General features: G+C 54.6%; 4 protein-coding genes across 8 annotated transcripts; 2 read left to right on the top strand and 2 right to left on the bottom strand.

Moving 5' to 3' along the window:
- The first annotated feature begins 1,015 nt into the window (after window positions 1-1,015).
- Window positions 1,016-5,322, top strand: GP1BA (glycoprotein Ib platelet subunit alpha). 3 transcript variants are annotated; one of them, XR_009595525.1, is made up of 3 exons: window positions 1,016-1,072; window positions 1,308-3,925; window positions 4,319-5,322. XR_009595525.1 is itself a non-coding variant. In XM_012185590.5 (2 exons), exon 2 carries the CDS (start codon window positions 1,314-1,316, stop codon window positions 3,186-3,188), a length of 1,875 nt encoding a protein of 624 aa, XP_012040980.3. In that variant the 5' UTR covers window positions 1,016-1,072; window positions 1,308-1,313; the 3' UTR covers window positions 3,189-5,322. The 3 variants fall into 3 exon arrangements, 2 of the variants coding, with proteins under 2 accessions (XP_012040980.3, XP_042111515.1); XM_012185590.5 differs by having other exon boundaries at window positions 1,308-5,322; XM_042255581.2 differs by having other exon boundaries at window positions 1,016-1,076; window positions 1,308-5,322.
- A 589-nt stretch (window positions 5,323-5,911) lies between these two features.
- Window positions 5,912-8,120, bottom strand: SLC25A11 (solute carrier family 25 member 11). The gene is made up of 8 exons (NM_001127273.1): window positions 8,026-8,120; window positions 7,283-7,435; window positions 6,990-7,196; window positions 6,713-6,803; window positions 6,535-6,625; window positions 6,350-6,449; window positions 6,206-6,257; window positions 5,912-6,067 (listed from the first exon to the last, which is right to left on the bottom strand). The coding sequence occupies exons 1-8, from the start codon at window positions 8,118-8,120 to the stop codon at window positions 5,912-5,914; spliced, it is 945 nt and encodes a 314-aa protein (NP_001120745.1).
- Window positions 8,121-8,541: 421 nt separating this feature from the next.
- RNF167 (ring finger protein 167) lies at window positions 8,542-12,964 on the top strand. Of its 3 annotated transcripts, XM_004012605.5 has the most exons (10): window positions 8,542-8,572; window positions 8,709-9,210; window positions 9,293-9,373; window positions 10,564-10,689; window positions 10,784-10,871; window positions 11,032-11,122; window positions 11,343-11,448; window positions 11,590-11,683; window positions 12,309-12,389; window positions 12,468-12,964. In XM_004012605.5, exons 2-10 carry the CDS (start codon window positions 9,127-9,129, stop codon window positions 12,764-12,766), a joined length of 1,050 nt encoding a protein of 349 aa, XP_004012654.1. In that variant the 5' UTR covers window positions 8,542-8,572; window positions 8,709-9,126; the 3' UTR covers window positions 12,767-12,964. The 3 variants fall into 3 exon arrangements, with proteins under 3 accessions (XP_004012654.1, XP_027830870.1, XP_060251345.1); XM_027975069.2 differs by having other exon boundaries at window positions 8,542-9,210; XM_060395362.1 differs by lacking the exon at window positions 8,542-8,572 and having other exon boundaries at window positions 9,112-9,373; window positions 10,564-10,637.
- A 474-nt stretch (window positions 12,965-13,438) lies between these two features.
- PFN1 (profilin 1) lies at window positions 13,439-16,335 on the bottom strand. Its single transcript, XM_027975084.2, has 3 exons — window positions 16,050-16,335; window positions 14,417-14,609; window positions 13,439-13,789 (listed from the first exon to the last, which is right to left on the bottom strand). Exons 1-3 carry the CDS (start codon window positions 16,179-16,181, stop codon window positions 13,692-13,694), a joined length of 423 nt encoding a protein of 140 aa, XP_027830885.1. The 5' UTR covers window positions 16,182-16,335; the 3' UTR covers window positions 13,439-13,691.
- Between the last annotated feature and the right edge of the window lie 199 nt (window positions 16,336-16,534).

The raw sequence follows: 16,534 nt of genomic DNA, 5'->3' as shown, positions 1-16,534 counted from the left end.
CGATGAACTTAGTTTTTGAACATATTGCTTCAGGGCCTGTGGGACAGCCAAGAAGTTCAAAAGGCGGTGGGACATATGTGTTTGGGTCTCAGGAGAGGGGTCTGGGCTAGAGATGAAGACTTGAGAATCACTGAGGGGACAAGTGGTGGCCAAAGGCAAGGGAGTGGATGAGGGGAAGCTCAGGGGTTTGTGTGGCATCACAGAAGAAGGCCAGTGACAACTCTGGGGCAGGTTAATCTCTCATGAAGGATAGAAGAAGAGGAATCCACAAAGAAGATTTGAAAAAGGTCAGCTAAAGAAGCAGGAAGAAAACCAAGAAAAAATTACTCTTGGATAAACAACAAGGTCCTACTGTATAGCACAGGGAACTATATTCAATATCCTGGGATAAACCATAATAGAAAAGAATATAAATAAGAATGTATGTATGTGTATAACTGAGTCACTGGCAGTAACAGCAGAACAATCAACTTGCCAATCAACTCCAATTCAACCAAAAATAAATTAAAAAAAGAAAAAAAATTACTGTCATGAGTCCCAAGGTGGGAGTGGCCACAGGTGTGTGGGCTGTGGAAAACAAGATGGTGTGGAGGAAACAGTGTCGGGTGGGTGGAGAGGGTCAGGGGTACATGGCAAGAACTGAGTCCATGGAGTAGGGGGCAGGTGGGAAGCAGCCTAGAGGAGAGTGAGGAGTGAGAGGGAGGCCAGGGTTAAAAGTAGGCAATTCTAAGAATGCAGCTGTGAAGGGGAAATGAGGAGGGCAGCTGGAGAGGTTTTTTAAGCCTGGAAGCAAGCGGTGGTTGGAGTCCACCCCCTATCTCCCCAAGGTAGGAGGAGAGCAGGAGAGAACAGAGCCAAAGGAGGGCTCAGGGCAAGTTGTGGAAGGATGTGATAAGGGCTTGTGTCCAGGATGGAGGCTGTTCCCGGGTTCCGGGAGCCCATATCAGGCTGCCATTTCCTCCCCATCCCTACCCTCTTCCTGCCCTTAATCAGGCCCTCCCTGGAGCTGGAAGACAGAAGGACCAAGTCGCACCCTGGAAGAAGCTCTGTGTCTCCGGCGGTTCTTCTGCTGGTCTGTGAGCTGGGGCCAGGGCTCGGGGAGGCCGGGGCCTGAGGGAGGGATAACCGCCAAGGGCTGGAGCTAGTAGTTTAGGCTTTGCGGGTCAAGGGGAGGAGAGGGGAATGAAGGGAGAGAGGTGTGGGAGGTGAGTTTCTGAAACAATCCTAGAGGCCGTAGTGGGGGCCAGGGCCTGGAGGCATACTGCTGTGGGCCCGAGGGGTGCCCACTCAAAACCCCTTGCCCGCAGGTCACCATGCCCCTCCTCCTTTTGCTGTTCCTGCTGCCAAGCCCTTCACACCCCGTCCCCATCTGTGAAGTCGGCAACAAGGACAGCCAGGTAGAAGTGAACTGTGAAAATAAGGGACTGAAGGCACCGCCTCCAAACCTGCAGGCCGACACCGCCATCCTCCACCTGGGTGAGAACCCCCTGGGCACTTTCTCCATGGCATCCGTGGTGAATCTGCCCCACCTCACTGAGCTGTTCCTGGGTAAGAGCCAGCTGACCAGCCTGCAGGCAGACGCGAAACTGCCGCGGCTGGAGGTCCTGAATCTAGCCCACAATAAGCTGAGAAGCCTGCCCGAGCTGGGACGGGCACTGCCAGCTCTGTCTATCCTGGACGTGTCCTTCAACAAGCTGACCTCGTTGCCTCCTAATGCTCTGCGTGGCCTGAGCCACCTCCACGAGCTCTATCTGCGCGGAAACCAGCTGAGGACTCTGCCCCCTGAGCTCCTGGTGCCCACACCCCGCCTGAGGAAGCTCAACCTGGCTGAAAACGACTTGCAAGAGCTGCCCACTGAGCTTCTAAAAGGGTTGGAGGAACTTGACACCCTTTACCTCCAAAAGAACAGGCTGCGCACGATACCAACGGGCTTCTTTGGGATGCTCCTCCTGCCTTACGCTTTTTTCCATAACAACTCCTGGTCCTGCGACTGCGGGATCCTCTATTTCAGCCGCTGGCTGCAGGACAACCCCAGCAACGTGTACGTATGGGAGGAGGATGTGGACATTAAGGCCATGACCCCCGATGTGAAGAGCGTTCAATGTGTCGATATGAATGGCACGTACGTCTACAAATTCTCGGGGGATGGCTGCAACATCCCTGGTGACAGGGACAACCTGGACTACGATGAATATGATGAGGAACAGGAGGTACCTGTCGTGAACACTGTAAGCAGCCCCTCTAGCCACACCATGCACTGGGACCTGCTCTATTTAGCACTGACTACTTTGCCAGGCAGTCAGGTGTCCTCCTTGCCTCCAGTTAAGAAACTGACCACGATCCCAATTACTATAGACTCCATCACCTCCTCCAAAACTCTAAAACCCACTACTGAACCCCCCACAACCCCAACCACCCCAGAACCCACAACCCCGACCACCCCAGAATCCACAATCCCAACCACCCCAGAGCCCACTACCCCGACCACCCCAGAGCTCACTACCCCGACCACCCCAGAGCTCACTACCCCGACCACCCCAGAGCTCACTACCCCGACCACCCCAGAGCTCACTACCCTGACCACCCCAGAGCCCACTACCCTGACCACCCCAGAGCTCACTACCCCGACCACCCCAGAGCCCACTACCCCGACCACCCCAGAACCCATAAGTGAGACTTTACAATCAACCATATTCTTAACCTCCACAGAATCCATTTCACTCCCCACTATCTTAGAATCCACCATAACCATCATCTCTGAATCTGACAACCTCTGGAAGGCCCAGGGATTGGCTAGTTCCAGTAACAACCCTCTTCTCAGCTCTGACTCTTGCTGTCTGTTCCTGGGCTTCTATATCCTGGGTCTCCTCTGGCTCCTGGTTGCCTCTGTGATCCTCATCCTGCTGCTGTGCTGGGTCCAGCAGGTGAAGCCATGGGCCCTGGCCACGGCCACCCACACGGCGCACCTGGAGCTGCAAAGGGGAAGGCAGGTGACGGTACACCGGGCCTGGCTGCTTTTCTTCCAAGGCTTACTTCCCACTTTCCGCTCTAGTCTTTTCCTGTGGGTGCGGCGTAATGGCCGCATGGGGCCTCTGCAGGCGGGTCGGCGGCCTTCGGCCCTGAGCCTGGGTCGTGGTGGGGATCTGCTAGGGACTGTGGGTGTTAGGTACTCTGGCCACAGCCTCTGAGGGTGGGTGGTTTGGGGACCCCGAGACAGAGTCTGACTCTCCTTTTGGGGTCTAATAGAGGGTGGGTGGGTATGGAGCACAGGGTCAAGGAGGTCTTCATTACTGTGCCTTTATCAGGAGTCTCCCCTGCACACAGTCCCAGACCCAACAAATCACGGAGGAGTTGGAGGGGAGGTCACCGAACAGAGCTCCGTATGCTGGATAGATGGTGGGGTTCCCAGACCAGTAGGTTATTACTATCACTTTGGGAAAGTTTTAGGAAAGGGCAAATAACATTGTAAAGGTGGTTCCCAAGTGTACCTGTTGAGGAAAACTTGGAAAAAGATGTGTCAACGTGTGGGCCCTGAGTGTCTCTGGATGGTATAAATAGGGGTTGGTTTTCTGTTCTTTTCCTCTGTTTACCATTTTCTAGTTTTCCACCATCGTAATGTTATTTGTACAATAAACATAATTTTAAAATGGAATTTTGTTTCTTTGGGTGGTGCAGGGAGAGGGAAACAAGGCTGGGGCGCCTTCACCAGCATTCCCAAGGCCCCATCTGCCCCACCCTAGTTGCACTGCTCAGAAGCTCTAGTCCTGACCTGGCCTCCCCTGCCGGGGGTGCCTTCCTTCTCTCCTCCAGGGGTCACCAACAACCAGGCCACCGCGAGCAAGTTCCAAGTCAAGAATCAGAAGTTTCCTGGGAGCTCAGGGATGCTACTGAGGGTATCTGCCTGCAGCCCGCAGTACTAGGCCAGGTGGGTGCTTCCTGGCACTGGGGGGCACCAGAAACACAGCTCTCCTGCTCTGCCCAGGGGGGCAGGGCAGGGGAGAGCCTGGCAGTGTGCACCATCTTGGTGGGTTTTACTGAGTTAATCTCAGGTTTCCTGCTATCAAGCCAGGAGGCAGGCAAATGGAGCCCACTTCTCTTCCCCAGGTGCCATGGGCTCCGCCATTCCCCTTAGCATGCTGGGCGGACTTTCTCTCCTGCCTCTTGCCCAAACCCAGATTTGGGGTCCAGAGAATGCGAGTGAGGGCTAAGCATTTCTGGCTCCAGGGAGACCCCTTCCTCCTTTGGGTGGTGCAGGGAGAATCTTCCTAATGTGAAACCCTGATATTTCTTTTCTTGCTTTGAACTCATCCCATAATAGAAGACAGCTCTTGAGCTTGGCCACTGACGACTTCTGTGCACCAATCCACCTAATGGTCCGGCTTCCCCTCTCCCAGCAAACACTTCACTGCCTGTGCTCCAGCTATTAGGCTCTGCAGAGATTACCGGCTCCTGAGTTTCTCTAAGCCTTTGCTCTCAGAGGGCCAGGAAAGCTTCCCCGCCCTGCTTCCCTGACCAGTTGGTTACTGTGCAGTCTCTTCTGGCCCAGACCGGCCTGGGTGCTTCATGTCACCCTGCAGTGGTCTGCTGGTGACTCTGTTTCTGTGTTACTCTCCTCTCTCTGGACTTGGAACTCATTAAGGACAAGATCCAGGCTTGGCTTCAAGTGTCCCTAAGCAGCTCCTGCGGCCCAGGCCAGCAGTGTGCAGAGCGGGTAAGACAAGAGGCAGAGGTGGGAGGACCGGGCTGCACCGCCAGGCTGTTGAGCTCAACTGCTTCTACTGACGGGTTCTGCCAAGGGGACAGCTCTCAGCTGCTGCCTGCCTGTTCCCTGGCCTGGCTCCGGAGAAGCCTTCAGGCCTCAAGCACCAGGCTCTTCTTCCAACTGACCTTCCTATGTCCTTTTATGTCCTAAGAGGTTTCTAAACTTCTTGAGGGCAGGGCCTGGTATCTCACCTCTAAAGAAACAAAGAAGGCAATCACCCTCCCCAGCCTGTGGCCCAGATCATGTCTCCGGCAAACATCTTCCCCTTCCTAAGCCTCCAGGCTCTGGGGGCCTGACTGTGTGTCCACTCCATGACCTGCTCCCCGCACTCCCCCCGCCACCTCAAAGGTCAGCCTTCTCCTCTCAGGCTGTAATCCCTCCCTCTTCAGGCTGCAGAAGCAGTCACCAGACTCCCAAGGCTCTTCCTGGGGATTACATGAGACAACCTGGGCATCTGCTGAGTTCTTGGGGGAGCGGCTGGGAAGACTGGAGTTTGGGTTTTTCTCATATGTCAGCTGCTGCAATATGGGACTGATTTATATATAACACTTGTATAAAAACCGTGAGTGCTCTTTCTTTAATAATTTTCTTACAAACTCCAGTTCCTATTCTCCAGGAGCATCTGCTCATTTGTCCGGTCTCCTCCCCGTCCTGTGCCCACAACTCTCCAGATTTGGGGGTGGTGTCAGCAATCCAATTTATTGATTATGTCCTCAGTGAGGTGGAGGGAGGAAGAGCCACATCCTCCTACTGCAGACCTTTGATCATCTTGACGGCTTCTGCTCTCTCCTGTCCCTTCAGCCCTGCCTTGGTTTCCCCACTGAGAACGGAGGGGCTTCTGCTGTCCTATGTGCCCTGAAACTAATATCCAAGGAGGCCCCAGAAATCCCCAGTGAGCTTCCAAGGTCCCCCCAAGGTACAGCCAGGGACAGAGATGATGCTGATCAGGGCAAGGAGGGCAAGCTGGAGCTGGGCAGGACAGACCAAAGTCTTTAACCGTAGAGCAGGGAACCACACTGTGTTGGGAAAATAAATAGAGGGGGCCCAGGGTGGCAGAGTCCAGGCCCCCAGGGTTGGGGGGCACACTGACTGTAGGAGCAGGGGGTGAGACGGAGGCCCGGTGCAGTGACTCCAGGCCCCTCACCTGCCTCAGCCACTGAGGAAGAGACGCTTGTAGGCCTTGTTCATCTGCTCCAAGAAGATGAAAGTGAGGACAGTGTGGGGGCCCAGGCGGGCATAGTATGGTGTAAAGCCCTTCCACAGGCTGAAGAAGCCCTCGTAGCGGACGACCTTCACCAGCACATCCTAGATGGGAAGGCAGGCAGGGCACTGAGGCTAGGACCTAGCCTCTGGGGTCCCCTTCCTCTTACCCAGCTATTGCCTTCTCCCCCTGCCTCCCAGCATCCGATCCTGCAGCCCAAGCCCCAGGCTCTGGTTCCTCACCAGCCCATTCTTGTATTCTGGCTTCCCATCAATCATCCGCATGTTCTGGATCCTGAAGGACAGGAGGCAGGGACATGAGGACATAAGAGGGCCTTTCTCATCCCTCTCCAGGCCCAGGTCTGTGCAGATTGTCCAGATACTCACCGGGTCTTGACAATGTCCACGGGCATGGAAGCAGCAGTGGTGACCAGGCCACTGATCATGCTAGCACAGAAGTGGCACAGGATGTTGTCAGAGAAGTAGCCTGGGGGAGGTGGAGCAGGGGGTGGCAGTCAGCTCGAAGCTGGTCCAGGCTAGCTGGGAGCTGAGGGCTCAGCTCTGGGTCTCACCTGAGTCCAGTAAAAACTGCTTGGACTGGGAGTAGGAGGCAAGCTGGGCGGCGTTAACGACGACAGCCCGAGCCATGGTAGGGATGCAGCCCTGGGGTGAGGGGTGGAGGGGGAGGGGGAGTCAGAAATGCCCAAGACTGGACCCCAGGTCCCCTAAGTCTCCAGCCCCTCTACTCACCCTCCATAGTGTGAGGACCCCCTCTTCCTGGACAATTCGAAACAGGGCATTAAACACGTTTTTGTAGCCACGACGCTGGTCAACTGGAAGCCTGGTGGGAAGGCAGGGAGAAGCCAAGTTTGGGCTAGACCACTCTGCCCCCACAGGCGCAAAGAAAGGAAGGCCAGAATGCTGTGAACAGGTGAATGCTGTGCCCTAGATCTAGGATAAGAAATCACTTCTTTCATACTAGATTCCAGGGAATGGTGCTGGGGGCAGGCTCAGACCTAGAACTCACCGGCCATCAGCGGTCATGCGGATAAGAGCCACCTCAGCTGGTGTCCCCACAAAGGCACCAGTTGCACCTGCAGTCATGCCAATCACGGCCTTCAGCAGAAAGCCAGGGGGTGTACCATCAGTCCCAGTCAGGCGCTCAAACAGCACGGTATAGATACCAAGGCGAGTAGTAGTGTAGGTGGCCTGGCGCAACAGGCCAGCTGATAGCCTGGGGAGGGGAGTGAAGGGGTCTGAGTCAAGCCCAGGTCTAGAGCTGTCAACCCACAACCTACCCCCATCCGTTGGCCCCAGTACCCGGTGTAAATGCCCCTCAGCCCTTCTGCTCTCAGGATGCTGGTGAGGGCATGGAAGCTGGTTTTGTACTCTCGTGTCTTGGCTCCTTCCCCACTCAGCTGCATCCGGTTCTTCACGAGGTCCAAGGGCTGCACAAAAACTGTAGCTCCCATCCTGGGGGAAGACAGGGGTGGCATCAACGACTAGGTGTCTCAGATCTACCAAAGTCCCTTGGAGCTCAGCAACAAGAGGTCACAAAGGGCAGGGCCTGCCATGCCACTAAGTGTTCAGGAGCTGGTGGGCACGTGTACAAGAGTCTCTACCTGTATCAAGAGCAATGGGTCTTAAAAGTCCAGCAGTCCAGAAGGGACCATGCAATGAAAGCGTTTCACGCAGCAACAAGGGTATCAAGCAGTGACCCCGGGACTGCGTGCAGTCCAATCCAAGGGGAGGTGGGCATTCATGATCTGGGACCCCATATAGTCCAGCAGGAGCCATGCAATGACCTGAAACCCCAAACAGTCCCGCAGTCAAGCAATAGGTTGGGAAACTCAGGTGGTCTGGTGGGGGTCGTGCATGCAGCCCAGAGGCCCTGCGATGGGTGAAAAGATCCTGGCAGCCCATCAAGTATCTTGCAATACGATGGGGACGGCACTGACCCCGTGTCAGCTCGGTTCACTGCAACACACCCAAAGAAGAACCGGGCCCGGTTCCTTGCACCCGTCCCTTCCTCCTCCTGTCCCATCCCTGGGGCCTGAGCTTACCCGGCCAGGCCCCCAAACAGGAACTTGACGGACTTAGGGGAGGTACGGGGCTTCCCGTCCATCCCAGAAGCCCCGGGACTCGCCGTCGCCGCCATCGCCACTCAATGGCCCTCGGCTCGCGGTACCGTGCGCGCGCGGCCCCGCTCGCGCCCAAGGTGACACCGCGCGCGCAACAGGGGCGAGGGCGCGCGCGCACGCCCCTCCGGCTCTCAGGTCCAGCGCTAGCTGGAAGTTGGCGCAGGCGCAGGCGCGAGCGCAAAGGCGGCCGGGAGTAAGGCGGAGCTGAAGGAGGAGCTTCAAGAATGGATGCGGGAAGGGGTGTGGCTGATTTTGGAAGCCGAAGCTAAGGCGCAATTTTTATCGAATTGGAATCGCGGGAAAACGGAGAGGAGGGTATCTAAAGATCTCGCGAGATGGACTGAGCTAGGCTAGTCAGAATTAGGCGGTCTCTCGCGATACATAGAGGAAGCTGTCAGCTGGTGGGAGGGAAATGTGGTGAAGCCTCTCGCGAGACTTGAAGGTACCGCGGCGGCCAGAAGAAGGACAGGTTTGTAAACCGGGGTGTTGCAGGGTCCTAGGCACTAGCGGGGAAACGACTAAGTAGTCATCTGATGCATCGGCGTCCCTTTCATTGCCACAGGCACTGTCTCCACCTCTGACCTTTCTTTTAATCGGTCTTTTAGAACCGGAAGTCCTTAGTCGTGAGCGTCCAATGCTGGAAGCGGCCTGACTTTCTTTGCCGGAAACTCTTTTCCAGGGGATGGGAAGACGGCCCACCTGGCCGGAAGTCCCACCCCTTTGAGCTCCCCCTCCCTTCCAGAAGTTTTTCTGTCACCTGTGCTGGTCTCCGTCCCCTTTCCCGGTTTTATTCCTATATCAGAAAAGGGTTATTTTTAGTCTCTCCCTCCCAGCTCCAATAGACTAGTTGGGTACCTCACTCCCCGAGTCGGAGGTCCTTTCCCGAGGCCCCATGTAGCTGGGAAGTGGGACCTGGGGGTGGTTGGACCCCTGGGATCCTGAAGGAGGGCCAGAGAGGGCGCAGAACTCCGTTTCTGTTCCTGTTATCCGGACGCGGCCCCCTCCGCCTCTCCTCCCGCTGCCATGCACCCTGCGGCCTTCCCGCTTCCTGTGGTTGTGGTCACTGTGCTGTGGGGAGCGGCCCCCAGCCGGGGGCTTATTCGAGCGGTGAGTCGGAGGGGCCAATGGGGGAAGGGCGCTGAAGGGAGAGGTTGCAGACTAAAGGGCCAACACGGACTCCTGTCCGCAGATCTCGGACCACAATGCCAGCATGGACTTTGCAGACCTCCCAGCTCTCTTCGGGGCTGCTTTGAGCCAGGAGGGACTTCAGGTGATTTTCTTCCTTTTTTCCTGTTTCCTTCAATTATCTCTCCTGGGTGGAGGTTCAGGAGGCTTTCTTGGATGAAGCTGTTAGTGGGAAAAGTGTCAAGTTAGGACTAAGTGCAAGAGCACGTCTAGTGTGGTGGCAATCCAGAATCTGGAGGTAAAAGACAAAGTCTACTCCTAGAACTCTGGGCCTCGGAAGGGAAACTGAAAGTGGACTAAGATAACAGGTAGGGCTAGTGGTGCTCATCAGTAGGGTCTCTAGAGCCTTACTGCCCTTATGATCTTGACAAGTTAAGTATCTCTCTGAGCCTTAGTTTGTTTTACTGTAAAATGGGAAAATAATAGAACTTATCACAGGATTATTGGGAGGATTAAATTAGACAAGCAGTTTTGTAGTACTTTTTCACAGACTACCATATAGCAGGAACTCAGTTGGACCATAAATACCAGTATTGTTGTTTGTAAGATGGGTAATTGGAAAATTAAAGGGAGGTGTTAAGAAATAAAATTCAACAGGACTGAATTTTAAAGCTCTTACTGGCTTTTATTTAATAACCCATGAACCCAGCAGGTAGATCTCTGAAGAACTATACAAAATGAAAGATTTACGGGCAGAAAGGGGTGGGACAAGAGTTATACCAGCAAAGATTTGTTTGTGGCAAAATCACCTTGCTTTAGGGGACAGAAGGGGTCTATCAGGCAGATCACTTCACTAATGCTGATCATGTAACTCCAGATAGACTGGTTTAAGATTCCATTCTTGGAGGAAGTATTGCGTTTAGTAACAGGGGGCTCAGCGCAAATACCTCCTTTTTTTTTTTTTTTTTTTTTTTTAAACAAGTATGTACTAGAGCAGAGAATGTGAAATAACTTGAGAAAGTGATGTGGATGAATGGAGAATCGAATTACAGTGAGTGGGGAACTGGAAGGCCGAAGAATTAGCCAGGAGTGGGGGTACAGATTAGCTCATGTGGGAAAGAGAGGGATGATGCAGAATCTAGTAAAGGGCTGTTGTTTGCCCAGAATTGCATCTTCAGAAGCTTAAGAGGTAGATTTTCGACTTTGGTGTGGTTGCTCAGACCAACCCCAGGAACGAGGATGTGCAGGATGTGGGAGCCAGTGTGCATGGTGGAACCTGTGGGGAGCAGAACCCAGGGAGATGAAATCCAACTGTTGTTTGCTTCTCTTCCCCAGGGCTTCCTTGTGGAGGCTCACCCAGACAATGCCTGCAGCCCCATTGCCCCACCACCCCCAGCCCCGGTCAACGGGTCAGTCTTTATTGCACTGCTTCGAAGATTCGACTGCAACTTTGACCTCAAGGTTGCTGAATGTGGTGTGGGAGCTGGGAGGGTGAGCACCAGGAACAAAAGGTGGCAACGCCCATGACGGTTTCTTATCTGCCTTTTCTCCCTAGGTCCTTAATGCTCAGAAGGCTGGGTATGGTGCAGCTGTGGTACACAATGTGAATTCCAATGAACTTCTGAACATGGTGTGGAATAGTGGTAAGGCTGGACATCTACATTTTCAGTAGAGCTTAGACTGAGAGGATGGCAGGAGGGGTGGAGCCTTAGGGAAATCAGTGCTTTGGGTGGGATGGGACAAGAGAGTCAAAGGATTCGTGTGGCAGCTTGGGTCCCCAGTGTAATGCCCTCATCCCTGCAGAGGAAATCCAGCAGCAGATCTGGATCCCGTCTGTGTTTATTGGGGAGAGGAGCTCCGAGTACCTGCGTGCCCTCTTTGTCTACGAGAAGGGGTAGGACCTGTCCCTCCTTCCTACTCTTCCTTCAGCACTTCCATGCCATCCTGGAGCCCAAGCCTGTGCCCCAACCATTCAGCCTCAGGCCCATCATACTCTTCCTCTTGGTACTTTCTCCCCCATCCCCACCCGCCCTGTCCAGAGCCAGTTACTTTGTCCCTCTTTCTTTGCCCTTTTGCCTTTTCCGCCCCTCTGATATTGGTCTTCCTTTTCCCAGGGCTCGGGTGCTTCTGGTCCCAGACAATAGCTTCCCCTTGGGCTATTACCTCATCCCTTTCACAGGGATTGTAGGACTGCTGGTTTTGGCCATGGGAGCAGTGATGGTGAGTAGCTCAGGGACCAAGATGGGAGAGTCAAGGCCAGATTTTAAAGCCAGATTGGCTCTGGGGTTGCAAGACAGGGATGGTTTATACTGGATTGTCCAGATTTCTTCTAAGACTGATGCATCCACTCCCTTTCACCAGATAGTTCGTTGCATCCAGCATAGGAAACGGCTCCAGCGGAATCGACTGACCAAAGAGCAGCTGAAACAGATCCCTACACATGACTATCAGAAGGGTGAGGAGGGTTAGAGGAGCAGGCCTTTCCCACCACTTACCTGGTTCTGATGGAGTTGAAGCCCAGGAGATAAGGGGCAGAGATGGCAGGGAGATGTCAGTTTGAGATGCCATCTTTCCTTTTTAAAGCCGTACATAAAAGGACAGAACAGGTTTAGAGCAGGAGATGGAAAACAAAGATGATTAAATGGAATAGTTGGGGGGAGGGGGAAAGATGGAGGACCTTTCTCGTAAGAGAGAAGGTGGATGAAGCAGAAAAATAGGAGCGGGGAAGATGCTGCCAGAGAAGGCAGGCACAGGTAAGAAGGGGCTGGGTCTTCAGGCCTGGAGCCTCCAATGCCCTTATAAGGCTATGGCAGAAGCCCCGCCCCACTTCCTCTCCTCCCACTCACTATCTCTCCACTAACACTAACCCCCAGAAAACCCACTTCCCTTCTTACCTCTGCTTCTCTTTGCTTGTGCCTTCTAACCCCAGATTCCTCATGTTCCACCCTGCTCATCTTAGCTCTTCCTCTGGCTCTTTAGAGATAGAAAAATATCTTGCAGGTTTAGCACAGGCCTCCCAGAGTGACTTCCTGTGGGCCCTGGTTTAGAATGGTTCTGTAAAAACTTTCTTCTTCCACTAGGAGACCAGTATGATGTGTGTGCCATCTGCCTGGATGAATATGAGGATGGGGACAAGCTGAGGGTACTCCCCTGTGCTCACGGTGAGGCCCTCACTTCCTGTGCCCATGTCCCCAGGCCCCTAGCAGGCATCAGGTGCTTTACCTCATTCCTCTTGGCAGCTTATCACAGCCGCTGTGTGGACCCCTGGCTCACTCAAACCCGGAAGACCTGCCCCATCTGCAAGCAGCCTGTGCATCGGGGTCCTGGGGATGATGAGCAGGAGGAAGAAACCCAGGGACAAGAGGGTGATGAGGAAGGGGAGCCAAGGGACCAGCCTGCCTCAGAACGGACCCCTCTTCTGGGCTCCAGCCCCACACCTCCCTCCTCCTTTGGCTCTCTAGCTCCAGCACCCCTTGTCTTTCCTGGGTCTTCAACAGACCCCTCACCCTCTACCTCTTCAGCTGCCATCCTGGTTTAATACTCCCTTCCGCACCACCTCTGATGACCTGTTTGCACAGCCCCTCTTGCTCTCTCCAGTCTTCTAGTTTTGAGGGATAGGAAATACTTCCACCCCAGATTTCTCCCCTTACCCAGCTCCATCCTTTTGAAGGGGTTCGGGGTACAAAGGGACAGGGTCTTCACTTACTGGGTTAATAAAACTGTTTTTGTGGACTAAGGAAGGGTGAGATCATTCTCACACAGGGAAATGTATTATCTTTTGGGGAACTGCCCCTTTCTACCATACAGGGGTGTGCGGGGAGGGGAGGCTAACCTGCCGTCTTGGGGACAGCCCCAGTAGGCATCTGTTGTGACTCAGAGAGGGAGAGCCCCACCCACACATGAAGATGACTCAACTGGCTCTGCCTTGCCCACAGGCCTGGACCCATTCTCTGGTCTGGATGGCTCTGTTCCATTATCCACCAATTCATCTAGCTAGCACACTGGGAACCTAGGGCTGGATATGTTATTGGAGAAGGCCTGGCCAATCTGGCCAGGTGTTTAATCCTGGACATGAAAGCAAGAAGCTCAAAATCTTAGACTTTGTATTTCCTAAACTCTCCTGCCGCTTCTAACCCCAAGCCAGGATAAAGGAGACAGGTCACAAGAGCTGTCTTCCATCCTGACACCCAGGCTAAAACCACACAGCACCTTGTTAGTAGAATCTTTTTTATTCAGAAAAAAAACCCAAAAAACAAAAAAGTTTTCCAACCACACACAGGAGGGGTACGGGTTGGGGGCAGGGGATGTCTGTCCATCCAGCCCAGGCCCCCAGCCCATGTGGTTTTGGCAGCAATAAGGGGTGTGGGGTAATGGCCCAAAAAATAAAAATGGTGTATGTATGTGTGTGGGAAGGAGAGGGGTGCAAAAGCAGTGGGGAGTGGTGAGGGGAGGGCCAGACGAGGTCAGTACTGGGAACGCCGCAGGTGAGAAGCCATTTCATAACATTTCTTGTTGATCATACCGCCGTGGACACCTTCTTTGCCCATCAGCAGGACTAGCGCTGGAGGAAAGAGAAAGGAGGCTAGGACCCAGGTGTCACCACCCCACCCCCTGCCAGCTGTTCAGCAGCTGTCCAACCCTGGGGGCTGTAACCCAACCTCATCTCTCCCAACCCCCCACACACAGGCAGGCTGTCAGTCACCCTGAAACAATAGGTCTTTTCAAAAGGGGAAAATCAAGCTTAAAGGCTGGAAAGGAGCACAGTAAAATTTAGGGGTCAAAGGCTCCTGGACTGTTGACTCATGTGTTCAGGCTAGAAATGGCTGTGGATGAGCCGGCCACCTCCAAGTTTTCACAAAAGAGCTCAAAAGACAAGAGCAGAATGCTGACTTACAATGAACCTTTTACCTCCTCCAAGAAAACAGGGAGTTTCTCCTCTGAAAATGCTCAAGGTAAGAAGCAACTTAAGAGGTAATACAGTTCAACTTCTCTACACCGTATGGTGAGGCGTATGGTGAGGCACTGAGACAGAACTAGAGGAACAATTCGATGCCCCAGCATCCAGCAGGCTGGGAGTAGAAACCTGGTTTGATCCTTTCATACTAAGTGACCACACAGAAGAACCCAAAAGATTAACAAAAGGAGGTACGTTAGGGATTTTGGAGCTAGAGAATGGGTAAGAACTCACTCTTGGCAGTCATGGTGACAGTGATATTGAAAGTTGGGGCTCCACCGGTGCTCTTGGTACGAAGATCCATGGTAAATTCTCCATCCTGCAGCAGTGAGTCCCGGATCACAGAACATTTCTGGCCCCCAAGCGTTAGCCCATTCACGAAAAAACTTGACCGGTCTTTGCCAACCAGGATACCGACCTCAGCAGGCTGAAAAGGGAACCAAGCACCCAGCAAGTTAGTCAATACACCAAAGTTCTCACCTGTCTTCCATTTCTCAAGGAAGCTAAGCCCCCTGGGGTGAAAGGTGTATGTTATGTGCTTTGTACACATTCGTGAAATTTGAGAAACTCAGGATTGTTGGAAGTGCACAAAAATATGATCTTGAAACCTAGAGAATGGTACTAGGAAGGGACAACATGGTCCTCTGACTCAGATGTCGATTTAGATGTCGTTTAATAGGGAAAGCAAACCCAGTAAATAAATGGGGCCAAAAACCAGTTAAGAGAATGGAGTGGAGAGCCTTGGATGCTCAGAACTCTCCTTCAGGAAAAGCAGAAGCGAAGAGGGGAAGGGAGGGGGCGGGCAAAGCAGGAGAAGCAACTTTGCCCTTATTTGGTCAAAGGTTCTGCAGGAGTTGTTAGGGGCCCGGACGCCTGGGTCTCTAAGTAACTTAGAGTTTAGGTTCAGGTATCTATGCTCTAAGATGAGCAAGCAGATGCCTTGGGGCATTCAGCGAAAGTCGAAGAACTTTTGGAGGGGGCCTGGGGCTAGACCCGACAGCCAGCTCTCGGGTCTAGATACCCCGGGGAACGTATCTTCCCCTCCCCCTTACACCCCAAATCCCCACATCCGGTCCCCTCCCGCCCGGAAATCCCCTTCCCCCCCTTTCGAACTTCCGCTCCCCCTCCCCACTTCCGGGCAGTGTGGACAGGGGAGTTGGTGATGGGGACAGCAGCAGTCATCCCTTCTTCCTTCACTTATACTGTCCTAGAACTTCTCACAAAGTTCCCCTGCTCCAGGCCCTGCCTGATGGCGGGAAGGGAAGGCGAGGGGACTCCCGGGACTGGTCTCTCAAGAATGCTGAGTCCGACCGGCCGACTGGCGGGGAGGGGGTCGTCGTGTGGCGCCCTAGCCCTCTCTAATGGAGTTGGGAGGGGCAGGGAACCCACGGAGATCGGGCTAGGGACCCAGGCCATGCGACTGGGGCTCCCTCCCGGTTCAGAGGAACAATAGTGGAAGGGGCGCGAGCTGGCGGCCGGAAGTGGAGCTAGGGGTCCCGGGGTCCCCAAGTCCCTGCTCAATCAAAATCCTGGGTAGAAACTACGGCGCGTGCCCGACCCGCCCTGGAGGAGGCGGAAGTGGGCCGCCGCACCGGGCGGCGCACCCTCCCCGCCCCGTGCCCCGGATGTAACGCCCCGTCGCGGAAAGCGGGGCGGCGGGCGGGTTGGGCGCCGCCGCCCGGGGCGGAGGATTCAGGGGGCCATGGAGGGGCCCGCTCACGTGCAGCCGCCATTCGCGCCACTTCCAGGGCAAGGACCGGGTCACGGCCTTTCGCCGCCCTCCGCAGACCGCGCCCGCCCCCACCCGAGTCCCTCCCTCAGGGTCCAAGCCGGGCCAGTCCCCAGGACTGTGCAGGCCTCTCAGTACCGTGATGTTGACGAAGGTCTTGCCGGGGACGGCGGCCCAGACGGAGGGCGAGTCCTTATAGCCCACGATGGCTGCGTCCTGACAGGTCCCGTCCGCCATGAGGTTGTCGATGTAGGCGTTCCACCCGGCCATGGCGCTGCTATTGGGGCTGCTCTCGGGGCTGCTGCTGGGGCCGCGGGCTGGGCTCGGGCTGGCGGGCGGGGGAAGACGGAGAGCTTGGGGCACGCGCTGCCGTCCGGACCGCGGCTCTGCTAGCTGTGCAGCAGCCCTCGCACCGCCACTTCCTGCTCCTCCCCACCCCCCTAGATTTTTATTTGCAAAGGGCGGTGGGGGCGGGGCTTGCTCCCCACTCCCTCTCTCCCTCCCCTCTCCTGCCCAGATACCGAACTTTGCAAATGCATTTTAAAAAATCCCTCCCCCTATTGCAAAATTTGCAGAGTTCGATGGAAAGCGAGGCAAAAAGAATCGGGGTGGGTGGGGATGGG

This window comes from Ovis aries, chromosome 11, assembly GCF_016772045.2.
Source record: "Ovis aries strain OAR_USU_Benz2616 breed Rambouillet chromosome 11, ARS-UI_Ramb_v3.0, whole genome shotgun sequence".
NCBI lineage: Eukaryota > Metazoa > Chordata > Mammalia > Artiodactyla > Bovidae > Ovis > Ovis aries.
Note: the sequence above shows the minus strand (reverse complement) of the source record. Positions and strands in the feature narration are given on the sequence as shown.

Excerpts from the sequence above, each read along its gene's own strand:
- GP1BA (XM_012185590.5), top strand. The coding sequence starts at position 1,314 with ATGCCCCTCCTCCTTTTGCTGTTCCTGCTGCCAAGCCCTTCACACCCC.
- SLC25A11 (NM_001127273.1), bottom strand. The coding sequence starts at position 8,120 with ATGGCGGCGACGGCGAGTCCCGGGGCTTCTGGGATGGACGGGAAGCCC. Across the intron at positions 6,450-6,534 it reads GCAGTTTTTACTGGACTCAG|GCTACTTCTCTGACAACATC; the intron begins GTGAGACCCAGA and ends CACCTCCCCCAG. Across the intron at positions 6,258-6,349 it reads GTGGACATTGTCAAGACCCG|GATCCAGAACATGCGGATGA; the intron begins GTGAGTATCTGG and ends CCTGTCCTTCAG.
- RNF167 (XM_060395362.1), top strand. The coding sequence starts at position 9,127 with ATGCACCCTGCGGCCTTCCCGCTTCCTGTGGTTGTGGTCACTGTGCTG. Across the intron at positions 9,374-10,563 it reads TGAGCCAGGAGGGACTTCAG|GGCTTCCTTGTGGAGGCTCA; the intron begins GTGATTTTCTTC and ends TCTCTTCCCCAG. Across the intron at positions 10,638-10,783 it reads CCCCCAGCCCCGGTCAACGG|GTCCTTAATGCTCAGAAGGC; the intron begins GTCAGTCTTTAT and ends TTTTCTCCCTAG.
- PFN1 (XM_027975084.2), bottom strand. The coding sequence starts at position 16,181 with ATGGCCGGGTGGAACGCCTACATCGACAACCTCATGGCGGACGGGACC. Across the intron at positions 14,610-16,049 it reads AGACCTTCGTCAACATCACG|CCTGCTGAGGTCGGTATCCT; the intron begins GTACTGAGAGGC and ends TTCCCTTTTCAG. Across the intron at positions 13,790-14,416 it reads TGTCACCATGACTGCCAAGA|CGCTAGTCCTGCTGATGGGC; the intron begins GTGAGTTCTTAC and ends TCTTTCCTCCAG.